The 19,741-nt window shown below is 40.3% G+C and overlaps 1 protein-coding gene across 1 annotated transcript in view; it reads left to right on the top strand.

Moving 5' to 3' along the window:
- The first annotated feature begins 300 nt into the window (after positions 1 to 300).
- PLG (plasminogen) overlaps positions 301 to 19,741 on the top strand; it is a 53,305-nt gene continuing 33,864 nt past the window's right edge. The window contains exons 1-9 of the mRNA XM_003933781.4: positions 301 to 462; positions 4,468 to 4,603; positions 5,756 to 5,862; positions 9,131 to 9,245; positions 11,036 to 11,175; positions 12,852 to 12,972; positions 16,868 to 16,986; positions 18,220 to 18,382; positions 18,620 to 18,765. Coding sequence (XP_003933830.1) covers positions 414 to 462; positions 4,468 to 4,603; positions 5,756 to 5,862; positions 9,131 to 9,245; positions 11,036 to 11,175; positions 12,852 to 12,972; positions 16,868 to 16,986; positions 18,220 to 18,382; positions 18,620 to 18,765 — 1,096 coding nt within the window. The 5' untranslated portion in view covers positions 301 to 413. The remainder of the gene's footprint in view (positions 463 to 4,467; positions 4,604 to 5,755; positions 5,863 to 9,130; positions 9,246 to 11,035; positions 11,176 to 12,851; positions 12,973 to 16,867; positions 16,987 to 18,219; positions 18,383 to 18,619; positions 18,766 to 19,741) is intronic.

The following is a 19,741-nucleotide window of genomic DNA, read 5'->3' as shown; positions in this document are numbered from 1 at the left end:
TTGGCAGAGGGTCTGGTCATGGAAGGTACCAGCAAATGTGCGATACTGATAGGATTTTGTTTTATCCGAAAGAAAGGGAATGGAAGAAGAGGGAAGGAAAAGAGAATAATCAGGAGAAATGAAGGATGAGGGGTGAGGGCAGGAGTCAGGGACAGGAAGGCAGTGTGGAGCAGCCGAGGGTGGAGACGGCTTTCACCATTTCCCAGCATCGATTGCAGATTCCACTCTCAAACATTTGGAAGGACCCTTTATTCAAGGTAATGTTTGACCCCTGCTGAGCCAGGGGCGAGGGCCTCTGAGAGAATAATTAACTTAATTTGACTATCTGGTTTGTGGATGCGTTTACTCTCATGTAAGTCAACAACATCCTGGGACTGGGACACACTTTCTGGGCACTGCTGGCCAGTCCCAAAATGGGACGTAAGGAAGTGATTCTTCTACTTCTTTTATTTCTGAAATCAGGTAAGACAAAGTTTTTTTTTAATATAATAATTATTTTTTTCTCCCACAATGTAGTAAAAATACGTATGTCATAGCTTTATGTGCAATTCACCTAATTTAATTTTCTGTTCATGAAATTCCAAGTTCAAAATCTTGTATAAGATTCAGGAATTCCTCAAGAAATAAGTTTAATTGCACTGTGAAAATTTTCAGGGTGCTGGAATGGCAGATTTATTCAAAATAATGGGTGATTTTTCAAATCTAAATGAGTGCACCCACATAATGGCCAGTCTAATTGAAAAAGAGCCAGTGTAGCTAACCACCCAAGATATGGCTAAGCTCTTTGCCTGGTTCTCGGTTTCATTGATTTATATCACCTCTGTTAAAATGTCTTGCTCCCCTCACTTGCAAGTTAAAACAATGAAATATCTCTTAGAATACATTCTGTACCCTCACCAGCTCATAGTGGCAGGGGGCGGACGGGAGGATTCAGCATTTCTCTCTGTTGTGGCCTGAGTAAGGCTTTCCACAGGTATACATTTGCCTCTTATCCTTGGAGAAATCACATGCATCCATTCGCCAGATGATATATGCATATATTCAACAAATACTTAGTGCTTGTGAGTAGCCCCATGTTTGTATACATACATCCATACATAATCCATACATACCTGTGTGTCAATGTGAGTGTGAGTGTGTGTCCTTTACAAATACTAGCTTCTTTAGCTTGTGGTTTAGGTAGGGTTGTATATTCATCCCCATTTTATAGACAAGGAAATATAGACTTAGGAAAATCATCTTATTTGCTCAGTGACCAAACTCCTACATCAAGGATTTAAGCCACATTTCCCAGAAGAAATCTAGGGCTCTTCTCACTTTTCAGCTTTGTTTAAGCCTTGGAAAAGATATTCTAAACATATCCTAGTAGTTCTTTTACTTTAAAAAAAAAAAAAAAAAAAGCTTTATCGAGATATAATTAACATAGAGAATCCACTCATTTAGGCACATAATCCAATGGATTTTAATATATTGAGAGTTGTGCAGCCACCATCAGAATAAATTTTAAAATCTTGTCATAGTCCCAAAAAGGCACTCCACTCCCCTTAGCTGTTACCCCCAATCTGCTGCTTCTGGCAGCCACTAATCTACTTTCTGTATTTTATCTTTGCCATTTTGGAAATTTTATAAAAACAGAATTGTAAGTTTTGCTAGTAGTTCTTCCTATCAATAATGTATACATACTTGAAATTCAATCTATAAATTACCAGATGAAATTTTACAAATTCACATACATTTGCATTTAGTAGAAGCCATTCAAGGAACTATCAAAGGAAATACAGAGCAGGAGAAAATTAAACAATGAAATTTTTGTGGGAAAATCGTGTGTGTTGGTGGTATGAATAGTCTATTTCAGCCCATGGAAACTAGGACAGAGATCACTGTGAACGTATTCGGCGGGCTACACCCAAAGGTGTACACTGAAAGATCAAAATTCCCTGCCACGGGATTAACGTATGTTTTAACCAACCTGGGGGGCACATTCTCTCATATGCTCTTTTGGAAAGGAAGGCTTTCTGTGGTTGTGTCGTCTTTCTGGTATGCTGCAATGCCCGGGGAGAGGAAAAAGTTTCTTTTACAGCCATACTCAGTGAGAAGCAGGGAAACATTTTCCATTTCACAAATTACTAAGTCTTTTTTCTCACACATGCAAATATGCATACACATTCACATATCACAGTGAGGAGGAGATTCTCACACTGCTAATAAAACACATTTGCATCAGTAGCAATAGACATCTACATTTTGCCTATAATATAAATGTATTTTTCCACTAAAAGATTTGTTTAATGTTTTCTTGCCACCAAATAAGCCCTATCAAATCCTTTTGCCATATGAGTCCTAGAAGTGAATAAGATTTTTTAAATGGGGGAAAAACATTTCAAATTTAAAAGAAAACAATTTGATTCTCTTTTGGGATATTTACTAGGAGCTTGAGCTGGGGAGGGGATCTCAGCAGTGACATGCTATGAAGCATAATAACATGACACTCAGAGGTAACTTAATTGAAGGGGGAATAAATGGAAGTTTTCTCTTTTTGAATATCAGTTGTAGTCTGCTCTGCTATACTTCAAAAAAACTCTTCGGAAAGTTTAATTTAATTCACTGTAGGACACCCTTTGCGGATATGTTTTGTGTTTTAAAGTCACACTCTGAGCTATAGAATTTACCAAAACACAGCTCTTCTCGGAAATGAGAGTTCAAGTTGACAGAAGAAACAGGGTGAAGACATAGATATGGGCCTAAAGTATCTATTTCTCTGTGATCTTTCGATACATCTCGCAAGTGCTTTTAGCCAACTCCTGGTCAATAGTCCATTTTTCCAGCCTGGAGTGTCTTAAATTGAGGAAGGACAAAGTTGCAGAGATGGGAAGCAGGTGAACTTTGGCTGGGGACTTCGGAAGAGAGTGCATTCCCCTCCCTGTCCTGCCCCTTGTGCTCTGTGTACCCTCAGGAGGTCAGGACAGGCCTTTCTGAGAATGAGAATCTGTTCATCTGCCTTCCTGCTCCATACTTGTCATCAGCATACAAAGGAATGCACTCTGCTGTGTGTCATCTTTCAGAACCTCCCCTGACCGCATGTTCCCTGGAGGGCTCGCTGCCTTCAGAGCCAGAATTGTCTCCTGCCACTCCCCTAGTCACCCTTTCACCCACTCCTGCCTGCGGCCCCCACCACATCCCTGAAAGTGGTCAAGGTTGTCCTGTTGTCTAATTCTGTGGATCTTGGCTATCTTCATTTTGTGAGCCTCTTTTGGCCTCTCACCCTGTGAAAATCACTGGCATTCTGTGCCAAGGATGGAGCTGGCATCTCCAGGCTTAGAAGATGGCTGCTGAAGCTTGGCCAGGTGTCCTTAGGAGCCTCGGGACAGGGGACATTCTGTAGCCTTGCGGCGGGAGCACAGCTGAGCCCCGCTTGGCCACCCTCTGCCGCCACCAGGCAGAAGGCAGCTTTCAGACAGATTCCTTGCCTCAGATTTGATCTCAAAGAAACATCAAGACCAGTATTTGTCCCAAGTTCTGCTTTTTCACAATTCCCTGAGATCCAGATGGCTGTCAACACCTTGGAAAATCTGATTTCTCCCCAATTAGTAGTGGTGTGCCACTGTAGTTAGCCCAGTACAGAAATGGCCTTCACAGTGGGGAGCTGCTCACCCTCCAGTGTTTCATTCAATTTTTGCCCGAGGTGGCAACATAATTTAGTTCAGTTCTTATTTATTCCCAACATCACCCATGCACCAAAACTTTTGTATCTCAAGGAGGCTGAAGTGACAGTGTTACAACCAAAGCACAAATACTTCTTACAAAGTATTGTAAGAAATCAAACAATGGCCTCCACATTCCATTTCTACCCAGGGATGAACAAATCAACATCAATCTTCATAGCACCCTTGCCACTGATGGTGCCTTACTTTTCTCTCATGACATGCCAATCAACAGCAAACATAAAATTTGTTTTTATTTAAGGTTCTATACCCATGAATACGGTAGCACAGCAATGGTTCCACGGTTCTAACCTGTTTATCAATCTGGTAAATCTTTTAACATCTTGCAATCTGCTAATAAACCTGTTTTTCTCTGTTTTATAATTTCAACTTGTAGAGTCAGGGGTACATGTGCGGGTTTGTTACATGACTAAATTACGTGACACTGAGCTTTGGGGTACAAATGATCCCATCACCCAGGTAGTGAGCTAAATACCTGCTAAACAGGTATTTTTTCAGCCCTGCCTCCCTCCCTCTCTCCCTTCTCTGGGAGTCCCCAGTGCCTTTTGCTGCCATCTTTATGTCCACGTGTCAGATTACGTGTTCTTAACTAAACATTTTGACTCACAGCTACCCATTCTATTTCCAGGAAACAGCAAGTTTTATTCGGTTAATGCTAACCAAAGAGACTAAAAGGAAGTCATGGCAATTAGAGATTGGCGTTGATTAACTGACCATTTGTTCCTGTTGGGTCTCCCACCTCTAGGTCAAGGAGAGCCTCTGGAGGACTATGTGAATACCCAGGGGGCTTCGCTGTTCAGTTTCACTAAGAAAAAGCTGGAGGCAGGAAGCATAGAGGAATGTGCAGCAAAATGTGAAGAAGAGAGAGAATTCACCTGCAGGTATTTCCACTGTCATTGCACCTACCCAGAAATCTGTCATTTGGATGGCAAGTCATTTACTCGCAAATTTAAGAGAAGGGAGGAATTTATGGAATCAGCATTTGGAATTATATTCACTCACAGTATCAGAAGCCATACTAACGGCTGCTTGTTAAGGTTTATGGAGTCTTTGTTAGAAAAATACCCTAAAAGGAATTTATTTCTTTTGACACTGACATAAACATTAGTAGCTATTGTTCTGAGCTCTAATTTTTAACATCATGATTGGTAATGTTTGTTGAGGATCGTTGCCTAGACAGATCTGAGCAATGACTTACAGCTATAAGACCCAGTGCCCGCCCTTTAGTATTTAAGGTGTAGTCGAGGAAACTGGATATAATGTTTGAAAAAAGACAGCCCAAGTGAGGTACTGTGAAGTGGCATAATCAATGCATGGTCTACTCAGATCCAGAGGAAAGAATAGTTCCTAAGGTTGAGGCAGCTAGAGAAGGCTCAGGTGGGAGACAGGAGGCAGGAGGCAGAAACTGAGCTGGGTTTGGAGTTGAGAGAACTGTTGGCAAGCACCAGGAAGGATGGGGAAGATGCAGCCCTGCACCCCCTTGATGGGGATCATTAAGAGATCAAGTTGGCTAAAGAAGAGCCTTCACGTAGGTGATAGGCCTGGGATGATAGCTCTGGATGCCAAACTGAGCACCCACAGCACGACCACGTGGATGGGAAGGGAGGGATCAGGGGCCAGGGCCGGGTGAAAGGTGGAGCAGAGGTTCAGGGGAAGTGTTCAGAGTCGAGAGGTCATGGAGACAGACCAACTTGGGCAATGGGTTCAAAGCAAACAGAGTAGCTTCTTTCCAACCCAAAGACAATGAAGAAAACCAGTGAAGGAGAAATAAAGCAGTTGAAATAGAAAGAAAGAGAAAATGCTGAGGGAGGGAGGGAGGGTGGGGGCATGAGAGAACGAGAGTTACTGCCACGTGGGTGTCTTTGCTTCAGTTCTTCATCGATGCCACGCCCAAATAGCTGACAGGCAGCAGTTCTGAGCTCCCTGGTCCATCAAGAGATACAATGATCTTTAGCGTGTCTCACTTATTGATAAACATTTGTTTTCTTTAAATAAAGAAAAATACTTATTTGATTTCCTGATTTATTCTGCAGGTCATTTCAATATCACAGTAAAGAGCAACAATGTGTGATAATGGCTGAAAACAGGAAGTCTTCCACAATCATTAGGTTGAGAGATGTCATTTTATTTGAAAAGAAAAGCAAGTACATTTTCTTCTTCCTCCTCCTCCTGTCTTCCTCATCCTCCCACTCTTCCTCCCTTTCTATTCTATCTTTAAATTTATGAGACCAGAGGAGGAAGGCACTATGGTGTAGTGAAATTGAATTCTGAGTTAGGATAGGATTTGATTACTAACTAACCATGTTAGCTTGAGTATATTATTTCACCCCCTGGCTTTAATTTTTTTTTGTTTGTCAAAAACTTAAAGGATTGGATTTGCAAAATCACATCTACCTCTATGACCCTGAAAATAAGATATTTCAAATATTATTTTATATTTAACGAGGAGATGGGAAGTCTACGCATTCCTTTTGATCTTGGCTTCTTATTCTGCAGGGTGACCATGGTCTTTGGGCCCTAGTTTCTGGACAAAGCCTTGTAAAATAGAAATACTGAGGTGTTTTAATCCTCAGAAACATTTGGATTGGGACAAAAATCTTACTTTTATTCTTAAATTTTTCACATTTTGGGGGACATGATCTATATTTTTCTCAGGTTTCTGAAATGTTGTCTTTTAAAACTGTGCAAAAGTTACAGCTCCTTTTCTACAGTTTGTTTCAAAATGTGGGTCAATAGTCCCATTGTTTAGAATAAGAAACAGACAGGATTTCAATGGAAATTGCATGTCTTTTTAGATGTGCAAATGTTTCATTAAGCGTATGAAGATTTGAAGGGATATGTATGACACTTTAAAAACTGTTTGCTATACTGTGTTGGTGGCTAGGCATTAAGACTGTTAATAATAGCAGTTTAGCTCCCAAAATATTCTGCATCCCAGGTGTTAAAGAGGACTGAAAACACCTTAGTTCATGTATTCTTCAGGATGCTTTTCAGTGTTGTGTCTGGTATCACTGCAAAACTCTAGCAATTTAAACAGTATTTATTTGGGTCGAAATTATTTCTGTGCATTGACTCATCTTCGTGGGTTTCATTAGCTGTACGCATTGTACATTCTTCCTTACACTGCTTATCTCTAATTCTTGAGATTAAAGTACAGATTGAATCTAAACTTTATCTGTTGAAGCTATTAGTTCTTGCAAGTAGTAAGCAAACGGTAAACTATATAGAATCAACTTCTTGTGCCAGATTTTAAAAAAAAAAAAAAAAAACAGCCTGATTCTCTCTACAAAATGCTAACATTTAGATATGTCATTTGTAAATTGTTAACCAGAAGAAACATGGGAATGACTGTTAGGTTGAGTTTGAAGTCTGAAGTTTGAAAGCTTAGTTTGCTTGTTTTCAAGGTGACAGAAGGGAGCTAAAGGTTATATAAACTCTGGTGGGTACATACAAACAAAAGAGAAGAGAAAAGTCAAAAGTCAGTCATTTTTTGGTCTTTGTTTCTTTGCTGTGGGATATTGACCCACTCTAACTTAGCTGCCAGGGTTTTGCTGGGAACAGTCAGTGTTAGATCACGTTTACTTCTGCCACTTGCCACCAGCCACACTGCCATCACCCGGTCCAAGACCCCATCACCACTGGTTGGGGCTACTTGTAGCTGTACACATGATCTGTTAGAAATGTACCTTCCTGCTTAAAGCCTTTCCTAGTGCCCTTAAAATAAGACCCAAATACCTCCCAACTGTGCTGGGGCCCAGAATTATTTAAGTAACCCCAGGCTGCTGTTTGCTTGGCTTGCTCAACTTTTCGACACTGACCTTACCTCTGCTCCTTCACCACTCCAAGCACATGCCCTGCTGCCTGGGACCTTCTTCGTCTTTGTCCTGCTGTGCCACCTCCTTTTCATCTCCTAGGTCTCAGCTCAATCATTACCTCCTTTGCAAATCTTCACTGACCTCTAGACCTCCCTTTCACAAAGTACCTTTAGTTTACACTTTTGATGAGTGTCTTATGTCTACTGTAATACTATGTCCAATGAAGATGTACTTTTAATCATAATATATAGGATTGAGCTCCCAAAGAAGAGGTACTTGCAATCATAATATGTAGTATTGCGTTAAAAGCATTAGTTTGCTGTAGGTATGTTAGGCCTACTTTCCCATGTGATTGATCAATGAATTAAAAAAGGACTGAAGTGGGTAAATGTAAATGATTAATATACCGTAAACATTTTATATTTTCATTGAAAACACAAGTGTACATGACACCTTTTGATATAGAGCAGAGGCTTTTTTTTTCTTTGAATATGGGGTCACCAGTAGGAGGTCTCTGGTGCACTTCCTGCATAAACTATGCTCTAGTGCAACGTCTACAATAATCACTTTCCTTATCTTTGAAATGGATCACATCTCAACGTTTACTAATCAAGCTGAATGTGTAATACCTCTAGATTCTTATGATTTCCTCCTCACACTTTATAGTCAACTATATGAGTGGATTGCCCTCCATGGATTTGATAGCAATTGTTTAAACGATTCATGTTTCAACTCCTTAAAAACATTCAATTTAGTTAAAAAACAAAACAAAAAAAGGAGCTTTGTTTCTTTCCACTTTCATTTCTCAGTTTCGATCATCTTTAGTTAAATATAACTGTAAGAAAATTGGAAAATGCAAGGAAATGACTCATGGTGAGCACACAACCCACATAGGGGGAACAGACGCTGGTGGGGGGGGCACACCCGCAAAGCACCTGCCAGCTGCATGTGGACCCAGGTGAGCACCAGACTGTTTTAAAGGCAGTAGAGGGCCCTTTTGGTTGAGTGGAGGCTGGTTGAGAACATTTACGGCAAACATTTATAGTAGACCACAGGTTTATAGTCCTGTTTGGCACTTTTGCATATCACTGGGAGCCTGAAGAAATAGAAGCGGGTTGGATCTCTTTCAGCCTTTGAAAAGCCTGTTGTCTCCCCGTCCAAAAATCCCTTTCCCCATTCTCTCACTCTGTCTCATCATGCTATGTGTTTTCTCTGTAACATGTATCATTACGAAGTGATCTCACTCCATACTGTGTTTCCTTGAATATTTCCTGTAACCCCACTGCCTGATTCCACTAGAACGTGAGCTGCATGACAGCCAAGCCTCTGGCTGCGCTGTGCCCCAGGAGCCCCCAGCACCCTGGTGGGGCTCGATACACAGAGGGCTCATAAGTAGCATTTGAATACATGAATCAAAGCACAGAATGGCTCAGTTTATTGCAGCCCTCTTTCAGATGCAAAACACGATCTTTTAGAAAGCAGAAACAGGGGGTCTGGTGCACAAGGTCTTTCTCTCAATGTGACTGTGCTGTGCAGACCTTACGTGGTTTTTTGTTGTGACAGACTTTGACCACTGCGTGGCTTCCCCTTCAGTGTATCTTTCAGAGTGCAAGACTGGGAATGGAAAGAACTACAGAGGGACAATGTCCAAAACAAAAAATGGTGTCACCTGTCAAAAATGGAGTTCTACTGTTCCCCACATACCTAAGTAAGACTTTCCCTTTCATCTTCGTGTTCACCTACTGTACAGTTGTCCTGCTGTGTCTGTGGGGGACTGGGGCCAGGACCCCGTGGCTACCAAAATCCATGCTTCCCAAGTCCCTCATATAAAATGGTATAGTATTTGCATATAACCTACATACATTCTCTCATCTAATGCCTAACATAATGTAAATGCTATGTAATCATTGTTATACCATATTGTTTTTATTTGTATTATGTTTTATTTTCATATTGTTATTCTCTATCATCTTTTTCAAGTCTTTTCCATCCACAGTTGGTTGAATTTGTTGATGTGGAACCCATGGATACAGAGGGCCAACTGTATGTAGGATGATTTCATTACTTTTAATTCAAACCAGAATATGTGAATAAGCAGACAGAACCTTTTTGATATCAATGTTCAATTATTTATAGCACCATAGTAGAATATGGTTGCTTTCTATTTTTTCTTGGGTATGGAAGTTTCTTGAAGACCTAGAACATAGAAACATGCCTAGTTAAAAAAAAAATCAATGAAACCACGAGTTTTAGGCCAAAGATGACCATGTTTGGGACTAAAGTAAACATATCAAGTTAGAGCTCTCATCACATGTTCGACTCAAATTGTGAAGCAAAAGAGTAAATAAAATACAAAAATGAAAATGGAGATACATGAAACCCAGATCTCGCAATTTGCCTATTATTTATTTTAGCATCTTTTTTTGTACTTTTCCCAGTTTGATGTTAGATGGCATTAAGTTCTCAGTAGTGATGTCCATCAAACAGTGCTCACCTTTATCGATTCCCCCAACACTCAACACATTGACTTGGCTATGTCCCTATGAGATGAGCAGATTGAATATTCCCCATGAGATAGTGAAAACTGATTCAACCAAATGGCAAACTCAGAGACAGACAGGTGCCATGGAGACACACTAGGCCATTTTTACAAGGTGGTCTAGGTTCATCTTTATGATGAACTATGAGGGAACTGAGGTCCCGAGAGGGTAGGGATTACCCCACACAGGTTCACAGAAGAACCAGAAATAAAACCTGCCTTTCTAGACTTCGAGTCTTGTGATTTTCATCTCAATGGTTGTCTCTATACAGCAACTCATCTCTAGAACTGAAAATGAGCTTAACTCCCTCCTCCATCCCCATTAATTCAGGCTGCATTTCAGAGAAAACAAGGACTTTGGAATCAGATAAATCAACTGTGAATTCCTGATCTGCTTCTTAGTAGTTATTCACACTTAAGCAAGTTTTGTTTTGTTTTGTTTTGCGCTATGTTGCCACTCAGTCTTCTCATCTGTAAAATAGGGATAATAACACCTTCCTCAAAGGGGTTTTTTATTGGGACTAAAAAAGAGAATGCATAGAAGGCTTTTAGTTGAATTCCTGGCACATAGTTCACATGGACAAAATGTTATTAACTACAGGAGTTTTTACAGAGAAACAGTAACTGACAAAAGAAGGTGTCTAGAATGAATTAAGACCTTGGCAGGCTTTTGAGGCCTTTATATTTCTCCTGACTGTGAATAAAAAGACTGTGGCTCTCTGTCTAAGACTTGGCTGTCAATATAGTAGCAATGGTAATATTACCTTCCGTGCCAGAAGCAGCCTATCAATAGAGAAATTAAAAATCCGACCACACAAATGCTGCAGCACCCTGCTGAAATGCATTTGGATGACAGCAACTTCAATCTCGGATGGGAAACGAGAGCATCTCCTTCTGCCTTGCTGATAGCACACTGATTTTTAGAACATAGTCTAAGTGTTCTTTTCCATCCTCTCCAGTTACTCCCCTGATACACACCCCTCAGAGGGACTGGAGGAGAACTACTGCAGGAACCCAGACAGCGATGAGAAGGGGCCCTGGTGCTACACTACCGATCCAGACCAGAGATACGACTACTGTGACATTCCAGAGTGTGAAGGTCAGGAGGGGCTCTAGAAAATGTTTTCATTTCTGCCCTTCACCTATACAATAATTTGTTGTAAAACCCCTTCCTACAGGGAGATTATTAATAATTAAGTAACGTATTCACCTCTCAGAAAGGAGCAAAACTGTACTCAGACCCACAGAATTGACCTAAATTTGTGTGGGTTTGTTTTTGAGATGAGGTTTTGCTCTTGTTGCCCAGGCTGGAGTGCAATGGCGTGATCTCGGCTCACTGCAAACTCCGCCTCCTGGGTTCAAGCGATTCTCCTGCCTCAGCCTCCTGAATAGCTTGGATTACAGGCATGCGCCACCACTCCCAGCTAATTTTGTATTTTTAGTAGAGGCGAGGTTTCTCCATGTTGGTCAGGCTGGTCTCAAACTCTTGACCTCAGGTGATTTGCCCGCCTTGGCCTCCCAAAGTGCTGGGATCACACGCATGAACCACCGCATCCAGCTGACCTGAATTATTTTTATTAAAATGTTACATCAACATGTACAGACATAAAACTACATCTAAACTCTAAATACAAATTTCTTATGGGTAAAACTTTTACACAGTGTAAAACTCAAGACAGATTTGCAATTAAGTAGTTAAAACAACAAAATCTATAAAAGTCAAATAAACAATATACATTTAATGTGGTACACTTTGCTGTTTTGCTGAAGCTAAGCAAGAAAGCAATTTTTTAATCAGCAATCCATTATTTTAATGGACTGACCAATTTAAAGGTGAACCTCAAAGGTCAATGCTAAAAAATAAAAAAATAAAAATGTGCTATAAAAACTGTCATCATTTCGTATTTCTGGCTGCATTTGTTAGTGCAAAAGGGAATGAGTAAAGGTGAGATTCTTGTGACAGCGTGGATATGGTACTGCGTGACAACTCAGTTCTCTCTTCACTTCCACCTATTTGAATCATGGGGATCCTTTATTTGTACACCATGTTATAGGTATTTGTCCTTAAGTGCCACCAATGCCTCACTTTTATATTAAGTCTGCCCTTTTTCCTTAGTACCCTAAAAGAATGTAAGTTACCTATTACTCTGCATTACCATGTGACTTCAATAATTCTGAATCAAAGTGTAAGTTTGTGAATAATTTTGCAAAAAAGAGCCAGTCATGCTTCTCAACTATATAAAAAGAGAAATGCTATCACCTCAGGTGAATATTGTTCTCCATGAGACCATGAGCACAAACGAAAACTCCAGACTAAAACCCTGAGATGGTGCAGTCAGTGGAATGATGAGAATAATTTCACACAAAGTTTTAAAGATCATTATTGTAATGAAGATGGTGAATATTGAAAAATCCTAAGGGAGAGCTTACAGACTTCTGAGAATAGATGCATCCCTGCCTCCCCGCTGGCCTGCACATCCTGATTTACAAACATGGCATCACAGAAATTCTGAATGTGGTCATGACTACAATAGTTGACTGGATGTTGACTAAAATTTGTGAATGTTACCATTTAAAAGAAAAATGACATTTGAATTGTGTTAGAAAATCCTGAGTCCTTATTGCCAATTTTATGGCCAAGTGCCTGTTGTGAATTACATCTGAATGGGGGCAAGTTGCACTTAAGGGAGACGGATTCTGGTTTTAACTCTCTAGTTTGCTTCGTCCATTTCAGTTTTTTTCTTCCTCTCTGTCCTTCCTTCCCAACCTGTCCAGATGAATGTATGCATTGCAGTGGAGAAAATTATGATGGAAAAATTTCCAAGACCATGTCTGGACTGGAATGCCAGGCCTGGGACTCTCAGACCCCACACGCTCATGGATACATTCCCTCCAAGTAAGTCTCACTGGGAAAAAACACTCCATGTTTAAGGCTCTGCAACTCTATTGGACATTTGCTGTTATTTAGATATTTTAGCACTCCTCAAGATGTTTTTAATTTCAAAGCTAGCATCCTCCCACAATATTGCAAGTGAATACGCATTCTTGCTGCTCAAAATGTGGTTCATGGGCCAGCAGCAGGGCTGTTCTCTGAGAGTTTGTTAGAAATGCAAAATGTCACACCATCTGAATCTGAGTTGCGTAATAACCAGATCCTCAGTTGATGTTCCCACGCATTCAAACACTAATGTGGGTATGAACACATTAACATCTGTCTTGAGAAACACACACACACATTGCTGGTGTGTTTTCCAAATAGTTTTCTCTTCACTCTCTTTCCTTTCCCTTTGTACCAATGAGATTCAAGGCTCCTAACTTTGGACCTATGAGCGAACATCATGGATTTGTGAATCCCTAATGTTTTATGTATATTTATATCAGTACATTTTTCTGGAACGAGGATTCATAACTTCCATCAGATTCTCTAAGGGGATCATGAATTTAAAATGAGAATAAGGTTCTTGCTCTAGAAAGTCATGATGGGTCCAGATTTTTTTATTTTGGTTTATATATATACACACACACACACACACACACACAAATATATATAATTACATTTTATAAATATATATAATATTACACTATATATATATATATAATTGCACTTTAGGTTCTGGGGTACATGTGAAGAACATGCAGAACTGTTGCATAGGTACACACATGGCAATGTGGTTTGTTGCCTTCATCCTCCCGTCACCTATATCTGGCATTTCTCCCCATGTTATCCCTCCCCAACCTCCCTACCCACCGCTGTCCCTCCCCTATTCCCCCTCCAACAGACTCCAGTGTGTGATGCTCCCCTCCCTGCGTCCATGTGTTCTCATTGTTCAACACCCACCTATGAGAGAGAACATGTGGTGTTTGATTTTCTGTTCTTGTGTCAGTTTGCTGAGAATGATGGTTTCCAGATTCATCCATGTTCCTACAAAGGACATAAACTCATCATTTTTTATGGATGTATAGTATTCCATGGTGTATATGTGCCACATTTTCCTTGTCCAGCCTATCATTGATGGGCATTTGGGTTGGTTCCAGGTCTTTGCTATTGTAAACAGTGCCACAGTGCACATATGTATGCATGTGTCTTTATAATAGAACGATTTATAATCCTTTGGATATATACTCAGTAATGGGATTGCTGGGTCAAATGGAATTTCTATTTCTAGGTCTTTGAGGAATTGCCACACTGTCTTCCACAATGGTTGAACTAATTTACACTCCCACAAACAGTGTGAAAGTGTTCCTTTTTCTCCACATCCTCTCCAGTATCTGTTGTCTCCAGATTTTTTTAATTATCGCCATTCTAACTGGCATGAGATGGTATCTCAATGTGGTTTTGATTTGCATTTCTCTAATGACCAGTGATGATGAGCATTTTTTCGTGTTTGTTGGCTGTGTAAATGTCTTCTTTTAAAAAGTGTCTGTTATGTCCTTCACCCACTTTTGAATGGGTTTGTTTGTTTGTTTGTTGTAAATTTGTTTTAGTTCTTTCTAGATTTTGGATATTAGCCCTTTGTCAGATGGGTAGATTGTAAAAATTCTTTCCCATTCTGTTGTTTACCAGTTCATTCTAATGATTGTTTCTTTTGCTGTACAGAAGCTCTGGAGTTTAATTAGATCCCATTTGTCTATTTTGGCTTTTGTTGCCAGTGCTTTTGGTGTTTTAGTCATGAAGTCCTTGCCTATTCCTATGTTTTTGCCTAGGTTTTCTTCTAGAGTTTTTATGGTGTTCGGTCTTATGTTTAAATCTTTAATCCATCTAGAGTTAAGTTTAGTGGAAGGTGTCAGGAAGTTTAGTGGAAGGGGTCCAGCTTCTGCTTTCTGCACATAGCTAGCCAGTTTTCCCAACACCATTTATTAAACAGGAAATCCTTTCCCCATTGCTTGTTTTTGTCAGGTTTGTCAAAGATCAGGTGGTCGTAGTTGTGTGGTGTTGCCTCCGAGGCATCTGTTCTGTTCCATTGGTCTATATCTCTATTTTGGTAACACCATGCTGTTTTGATTACTGTAGCCTTGTAGTATAGTTTGAAGTCAGGTAGCGTGATGCCTCCAGCTTTGGTCTTTTTGCTTAGAATTGACTTGGCTATGCTGACTCTCTTTTGGTTCCATATGAAGTTTAAGGTGTTTTTTTCCAGTTCTGTGAAGAGGGTCTTAGGTAGCTTGATAGGGATACCATTGAATCTATAAATTACTTTGGGCAGTATGGCCATTTTCACAATATCAGTTATCACCATTCTAACTGGCATGATATAGTGTCTCAATGTGGTTTTGATTTGCATTTGTCTAATGACCAGTGATGATGAGCATTTTTTCATGTTTTTGGCCTCATAAATGTCTTCTTTTGAAAAATGTCTGTTCATATCCTTCACCCACTTTTGAATGGGTTTTTTTTTTTCTTGTAAATTTATTTTAGTTTTTGTAGATTCTGGATATTAACCCTTTGTCAGATGGGTAGATTGCAAAAATTTTTTCCCATTCTATTGGTTTCCAGTTCACTCTAATGATTGTTTCTTTTGCTGTGCAGAAGTTCTTAAGTTTAATTAGATTCCATTTGTCTATTTTGGCTTTTGTTGCCTTTGCTTTTAGTATTTTAGTCATGAAGTCCTTGCCTATTCCTATGTCCTGAATGGCATTGCCTAGGTTTTCTTCTGGGGTTTTTATGGTGTTTGGGCTTAGGTTTAAATCTTGAATCCATCTGGTGTTAGAATAAGGTTTTGCGAGTATTCTTTTTCACATTAATTGTGCTGGAAAACACCTCCCATTCTATAGACACTTCTGGTCTTCCTCTTCGTTCTGTGATGGCTAAAGGACCATACCAGGGCTTTTAAGAATGCAGAAGTGACGCTGAGCCACAGATTCCACTTTTACTTCCCATTCAAAACAGCTAGCTTAAAACACAGCAGCTGCCATTTTTCTTCAAAGTGGAAATACAGTAAAGGCCTAAGGGTCCAAAGCTGAGTAAAGTCACTTCCAGGAAATCGGAAGGAGAAGAGGATTGCTTAAGCCGCTGCTGGCTCTTCTTTCCATCCTGGTAAACATTTACAGTCTCAGAGGGGGGAATGAATAAGTGCAGAGGGCCATCAGGCATGGAGTGCATCCAACAGCCCTAGCCACTGGGGCCCACTGAGGAAGGATCCAGCACATACTGCATGGTGAGACACTTGTAGGAGCACAGCTTCTCTTCCATGTTTCTCTAAGCTTCAAGGCTGGCAGGAGCAGAGCCTGGTTGACCAGAAGGAATGTTACTTTAAGCTATGAAGATGCCCAGTTCTTGGCTCTATTGGGTACTAGATGAGTATCTTTAGTCAGAAGCACTTTGCATTTTAAAGATTGCTTTTATTTGTGGTTGAATAACTGGAATTTGCTTACATCAGTTTTTCCAGATGACCAAAATGATAAGGTACTGATTCTGTTGAGTGATTTTTACACACATAAAATGTTAGAAAAACAGTGCTTGGCAGCTGGATGTGGTGGCACAAGCCTGTAAGTCCTAGTTACATGAGGGGCTGAAGCAAGAGGATTGCTTGAGTGAGTTCAAGGAGTTCAAGACAAGCCTGGGCAATAAGTGGGACCCTGTCTCTAAAAACAAAACAAGAAAAGAAAATCCTTGGAATACTGAGCCAACCTTGTTTCCTAGTTGCCATCTCTGAACACAGCCTTCATCCAATTACCTCCTCCATGCCCGACTGTGCCTAGCACACAGCAGGTGCTCAGTGTTTACTCACTTGAGAAACAGTCTCATCCATGAACGTAAATGTTCAGTGCTACTAAAATCTTTCTTGTCCATTCAGATTTCCAAGCAAGAACTTGAAGAAAAATTACTGTCGTAACCCTGATGGAGAGCCCCGGCCTTGGTGTTTCACCACCAACCCAAACAAACGCTGGGAACTCTGCGACATCCCCCGCTGCAGTGAGTATGAACCACACCCAGATTCCAGGATTCTGACTTGCCCTGTTCTTGAAATCAAAAGAAAACATGTGTCAATGCCTGAGTACAGCCCCTGAAAAGTGACCTACAAGTCCTATGGGATGTTGTTTGTCTTTATTTTATTGCTGGCTTAAAACAGTTATGGTTATTAGTTACTGTAGGTAATTGATCAGAGCGTCCATTTGTTATGTTTTTCTTTCTTTGCAACAGAAACTCTTGCCTCTTAGGAGTTCAGTGAAATGTAGGCTTTGGGTGTTGTCTGTCCTATTCTACTTTTCTCCGTGCTCTAGGGAAATCAGACCCATGCTCTCTGGCACATGGATTTCATTTTCAACCGGAGTTCTTTCTAATAGTTGCTTTGTAAACAAAGAGTGTCTTTGTTTACAATGTTCAGATCTGTGGATGCCCAGTTTTTCCAGCTTGGGGAGCAGAGGGTGAGAGGGTGGGAGTGGGAAAGAGTTCAGGGAGAGAAGATGAAATGGCATACCTAGTAACAATGATGTGGAGACAATTTTATCATATTTTCCTCTCTGAGAATTTGAAACAAAGGATTACACACTAAGACAAAGACAGGCACGAAAAGTCACAAAGGATTCAGTAAGGGTTGGCCTCCCTTCCTTTCCTCTGACACATGTTCTTTGGGAGTGGAAGTTCCTCAGGCATTCTCCCTTTTTACGAATATCAATTTCTCTCTTTTTTCAGTTTCTCTTTTTATCATCTTCTTTTCCTCAAGAACGTCTTGAGTTCTGGATGCACACGCTTTTCACTGGAGATGCTTTTTGACTTCTTGCCTTGGACTCTTTCCCTGTTGTTTGACTTTATGGAATGTTGGGTGCCATTCAGTTAGGTCTACTCAGTGAATGATTTATTCTTCAGGAAAGAGAGTGGACCATTGACATATGTGAAAATTTGGGGAGGGAGGTAACACATATTGATACTTACCAGGTATGAAGAACCGAGCAAAGAGAACATAGACTGAAGCATCTACCCAAGGGTCTTTCCCTGGAAGAGTTCTTATGAAAGGGTCTCACAGGCATACATGCTACTAAGTTGGTTTCTTCTGAAAACATGAAATCATTTTCAAGTGCCCAATTCCAAAAGCAGCTGAGCAGAAGACAAGACAGACCAGAGCCCCCTGCAACCATCCCCCTTAACATCCATCTGTGCACTCTCTATTTTAAAACGATTCATTGTAATTTATTTTTTCCATTCAAGCAACACCTCCACCATCTTCTGGTCCCACCTACCAATGTCTGAAGGGAACAGGTGAAAACTACCGTGGGAATGTGGCTGTTACCGTGTCGGGGCACACCTGTCAGCGCTGGAGTGCACAGACCCCTCACAGACACAACAAGACACCAGAAAACTTTCCCTGCAAGTAAGGCCCCTCGAGTCTCGTTCTGCTGCTATGGGGAATGTGAAATCCCCTTGACTTTGCCTTAGTTTTAGTTACTGTAGGAAGCCAGGATAAAGTATCCTGGAAGACAAACTGATCTAATCGTAGTGAAAGAAATGAACTTTAGCACATTTTTTCCCATAACAGTTGTTCTCAAAGTGTGGTTCCCCAGACTTTTTTTCTTTTTGGAAAGCTAAACTCACAATCACTCTTTTTCAGAAATTTGGATGAAAACTACTGCCGTAACCCTGATGGAGAAAAGGCCCCATGGTGCTATACAACCAACAGCCAAGAGCGGTGGGAGTACTGTAACATACCGTCCTGTGAGTCCTCCCCGGCGTCTACAGAACAGCTGGATGCCTCAGGTAAGCAAGGGTACAGGAGCTTACTGAGGGCCCAAGTGCTCTCCTTATTTTTGTACACCAGTGGCATCCTCACAATAGACAGTATCTTTGTTAGTTTAACCCTGTTGTGATCAGAGTGTGCCCTGTATGATTTCCGTTATTTTAGATTTGTTGAGGTTTGTTTTATGGTTCAGGAGATAATCATTTCGGTGAATGTTTCTGTGCTCTTGAAAAGAAGGTGTCCTCTGCAATTGTTGGGTGGGGTGTTCCTCAAGGTCATTTAGGTGAGGTTGGTTGGGGGTGTTCTTCTGTATGCTTACCGATTGTCAGTCTCCTCCTTTATTGACTCCTGAGGAAGAATGGTGATGTGTCCCACTTTAACTGTAGATTTGTCTATTTCACTTTTAGATCTTAACTCAGTTTTGTGTATTTTGAAGCTCTGTTGTTAGGCACAGATGTATTTAGGATTGTTATATCTTCTTGATGAAGAGACCCCTTTATCATTATGTAACGTTTCTTCTTATCTCTGGGAATATTCCTTCTTCTCAAGTTCTGAAGTCTATTTGTGGTGATATAAATACAGTCTCACCACTCTATTTTCACTAGTATTTGGATGACCTATTTTTTCTCAGCTTTTAAATTGAGACGTTCAGACCATTTGCATTAATGCAATTGTTAATAGGGTTGAATTTACATCTACCATCAAGTTAGTTATTTCTCTTTGTCACATTTAAACTTTCTTTTTTCATCTTTTTCTGCCTTCATTTAGATTATTTCCACTACTTACTAAATTAATTTTTAATGATTTTAGTATTTTCCACAATGTTTATAATATACATTTTTTACTTTTCACATTCCACTTTCAAGTGATATAATTCTACTTGACATATAAAAACCTTACATCATTGCACTTCTGCTTCCACCCTCCCAAAATGCTGTACTATTACTCCTTGTAAGAGAAGCTGACTTCTACCATGTCATAGATCTCACAATACAT

Source organism: Saimiri boliviensis, chromosome 4, assembly GCF_048565385.1.
Source record: "Saimiri boliviensis isolate mSaiBol1 chromosome 4, mSaiBol1.pri, whole genome shotgun sequence".
Lineage (NCBI taxonomy): Eukaryota > Metazoa > Chordata > Mammalia > Primates > Cebidae > Saimiri > Saimiri boliviensis.
The sequence above is the reverse complement of the archived record's forward strand: the minus strand, read 5'-3'. Positions and strand labels throughout refer to the sequence as shown.